General features: G+C 38.5%; 1 protein-coding gene across 1 annotated transcript; it reads left to right on the top strand.

Moving 5' to 3' along the window:
* The first annotated feature begins 640 nt into the window (after positions 1-640).
* LOC121268778 (cysteine-rich and transmembrane domain-containing protein WIH1-like) lies at positions 641-1,663 on the top strand. Its single transcript, XM_041173037.1, has 4 exons — positions 641-850; positions 1,064-1,277; positions 1,409-1,496; positions 1,537-1,663. Exons 1-3 carry the CDS (start codon positions 820-822, stop codon positions 1,455-1,457), a joined length of 294 nt encoding a protein of 97 aa, XP_041028971.1. The 5' UTR covers positions 641-819; the 3' UTR covers positions 1,458-1,496; positions 1,537-1,663.
* The last annotated feature ends 2,119 nt before the right edge of the window (positions 1,664-3,782 follow it).

The raw sequence follows: 3,782 nt of genomic DNA, 5'->3' as shown, positions 1-3,782 counted from the left end.
AGTTCTCGACAAGCCTTTCAGAAAAGTGAGTAAGTCTAGTGCTCCTCCAAGTCTTCACTTCTTCAAGAGATGCCAGAAGATCGGTAATCTTCTTTCAGAACTCCCTATTGTCCTAGTTGTCAGGCCATAAAAACATCACAGGACGTCGGACATCCTTGCCATCTCGTTTAAAAAAAAAAAAAAGATTTAGGTAAATTTTTCTTAAAAAAAAAAAAAAATTGACAAGTGGCAATTCTTAATTAGGTTAAAAATAATCGAAAATAGTAATAAAATAGAAAATAAGCTATTGCTTAAAAATCCAAACCACAATAGGTTAAAATAGAAAACACATGTTCTTAACTCCAAATAATACATAGCAAAGGAGTGTTGATCAAAATTTCTATAAAACTTTTGCTTAATTATAGTGCGGATGTATAAAACTTTAAATACATGAAAGTCCATTGGTTTTTCTTATTGGGATATATATATGACGTCATCGGTTGACAAGTGGCAGTTGTCTATTTGCAGGTGTGGTCCTCGGCACTAACAGAACCATTTCATAACATGCACCAAACATTTTACGCGTGGCTTTGTCAGACATGACATTTGTTTATCCGATTTATCGGCAGCCATGTTGAAATTTCCGAAGGCCAACGCCTCGTTGCCGTCCCCACATTAGCCTCAAATTCTCCACAAGCTCGTTCATGACTTTTTATTCATTTTACAAGACTCATAAATCCACTCAAAATTCCTCAACCTCTCATCCGACCCTCTCTCTCTCTCTCTCGCGCGCGCGCGCGCGCGCGCGCATTTCGTAAGCATCTGATCATTTTATCAATCATGAGCCACTACGATCAGCAGCAAGCTCCTGGTAAGTAAATTGCCTCAAGTATAATCTTAAGAAGTATGTTGAGAGGATCATATATGTAATTAAATTCTAGAGCCTTCGTTATAACTAGTTTTGAAAGAAAACTGCTACTTTATTCCTCCTCTTTTGCCTCCTTTGGAAAGCTTAAAGATATTTCAGACTATACCTTCTGGATCATTGATCTTTGATTTTGGTTCATGTATATTGAAATTGCAGAGGCATATCCCCCACCTGTGACTGCATATCCGCCGAGCTATGGACATCCACAGGCAGTAGTAGATCAGGGCAACGTTCAAGTTCCTAATTGTTATGTTGCACCACCTCCACCAATTGGTTACCCAACCAGAGGTACTGACGCTGCAGCAGGGTATCCCCAACACATGCCTCCCGTTGAAACTAAAACTAGGGGTGAAGGGTTTTGGAAAGGATGGTACGTTTGTTTGTTTGTTTGTTTTGCATCCTTTATTTCTCTCTGTTTTTCTTTTGTTTGTATGATCTTCGTTCTCTGTTTTGATTATTGTCATCTCCTTTTGCTTTGTTTGCTTTATTTCTCATTTGCAGTGTTGCTGCCTTGTGCTGTTGCTGGGTCTTGGATTTTTGCTGTTGCTGATAGCCTGCTGATACTATTATGCTCCCATCAATTTATATTCAGTAAATCAAAACCTAAATTATCCTCCATCCAATGGGCAGTGACCCGTCCTGTGTAATCTAAAATCTTGAAAAGGTTTACACAATTTGATAGATTCGTACTTTATTACCATATTTCTGTGATGTGGTAATAATCACTATATATTGTATTGCCAAGGAGCTTAAAAATTCATCGTTTTATATCAAACACCATCTTAAAAGAACTCAATCAGACCAGCCTAGCCCTAGAGCAAACAATCACTCATATTCTATTAAATCTACACACACTATCCATATATCAAATTCAATTATATAACTATCTATGCATAGATCTGTTACCAACTGATCCTCATATTCTCGCCCATCCCAGATTTGATAGAATATTGATGGTATGAGCCAACAACTTTGCGATTCTTTGCATCTTTCTTATCTTGTTAAACTGGAACTATTTGATGTATGTTTGCACACGAACAGCAAATACAAGAGACTTTTGAGGTGCTATTGTCAATCATGCCTCCATTTGTTTCCTTGACAAACATGTCAAAACTTAAAACTATAAGACACTGGCTTGTGGTGTAGCTGCGGCCATTTCAAAGCCTAACTTGGCCATGTCAAATAATCCAGTAAGCCTCAAGCGTCTCCTCTTAGTAGTGAAATGTACTACGTAGAATAAATTAGAGTAACGCTCAACACACCAACAACATAGATACTTTCTCAAGAGAATAAAAAATAGAGAGATTCTCTACTTTTTTTTTTTTTTTTTAGAATTGCCAGAGAACCATCTGAGGGGGGTTGTATATAGCCCTCCTTGTGCATCACATACAGCTGGCCTTTAGCCAGCCGTTAATTCCTACAATAAAGTGGTCGTTGCCACTTTTATTCCCAAGCATGTAACGCATGGCCATTAGGCCATGCATTACATGCCGTTACGACATAGGAGGGGTTTGCTCATGTGGGCGCCCCTCCATCTTACATCTCTCACTTGCACACAGTGGGCATGGCCCCTGGCCTGCATCTCTCTAACATTCTCAATTTTGTTCATACAAGTAAATAGGTTGTGCGACTACCAAACACATGTGCAAAAAGAAAGGTGGGAGGGCATTATATCAAATCTTTCCCAGAGAAGACAAGCATAGCAACATCCCTAAAGTGTGTTGCCATGTCCTATACACTTTCGATCGCATTAGATCAAGCATTTTCAAATCTTCTTGAGTTCAAAAAAACTCAGAACAATGTTTGACTACCTCGAAATCATTTCAATGTGTTCACAACCTTAGTCACTGCTACTGTGTAGCGCCATAATTCAACATCTTCAAATACCATCGAAGATACAATATCAAATAGTCTTCCTTTCGCCCTCATGTCATGTAACTTTGGCCGAACCGATTCCCAGGAATGCCTCTTTAGATCGTATCAATTATGGCCATAGATAGCACGCCAAAGCAGCAAACGTCACAATCTCCATTTTATGATATAGTCAAAGGTAAATAAAGGAAACTTTATAAAATATGGGACTTACATAGTGAGAAAAAAGGGAACCATTTATACACTTACTTATTTGGTCGAATAAGCACACGTATGAAATACATGCTATGGTAGATTTCTCTTCCTCAAACAGCATATGTCTATATCAACACCAAGCAAATCTTAGTCTAGTCGCTTCTTAAGCATCTAACCTAAGTCCCTACATTTGCTCGCCTCCAAGGCGACAAAGAGGATCTCGCATCTACCCAACCACAGGCTACATGGATTGTGGGGTACGCATGCATAGTCCTCTCAATACAATAGACCTCATCTTAGCTCCCACTAAGGAGACATATATTTGTGTCAACCAACTTATCCCCTTAGACAAGTACCTAGAGACACAATGTCTCATCTCCACTCACTACTCAAGCGCTAGAGGTGATTGCTCATGTAAATGAGCCGATCTAAGCCTGTTGGGATACCTTGTGTGTGTGTATCCGAAAACGATATGATAAAAATAAAGAATTAAATAAAATCATATTGCATTAATATCCCAAAGGAAAGTTTATATCTCAATGTCAACTAAAACATAAACTACATTCATAATCTACACATTCCTAAATTCCTAACATGAGCCACAAAAGTATTTCTTGCTATAGGCTTTGTCAGGGGATCAACAACCATGTGACTTGTAGAAATGTGTTTCAGAACCACTTCCTTTTGCGCCACCATGTCTCTAATGTAGTGATATATGATATCTATGTGTTTATTTTTTCCATGATACTTTAAGTCATTAGCATATGTGAGAGCTATCATGCTATCGCAGAATATCGTCACCGGATCC

The sequence above is a fragment of the Juglans microcarpa x Juglans regia genome, chromosome 6D, assembly GCF_004785595.1.
Source record: "Juglans microcarpa x Juglans regia isolate MS1-56 chromosome 6D, Jm3101_v1.0, whole genome shotgun sequence".
Lineage (NCBI taxonomy): Eukaryota > Viridiplantae > Streptophyta > Magnoliopsida > Fagales > Juglandaceae > Juglans > Juglans microcarpa x Juglans regia.
Note: the sequence above shows the minus strand (reverse complement) of the source record. Positions and strands in the feature narration are given on the sequence as shown.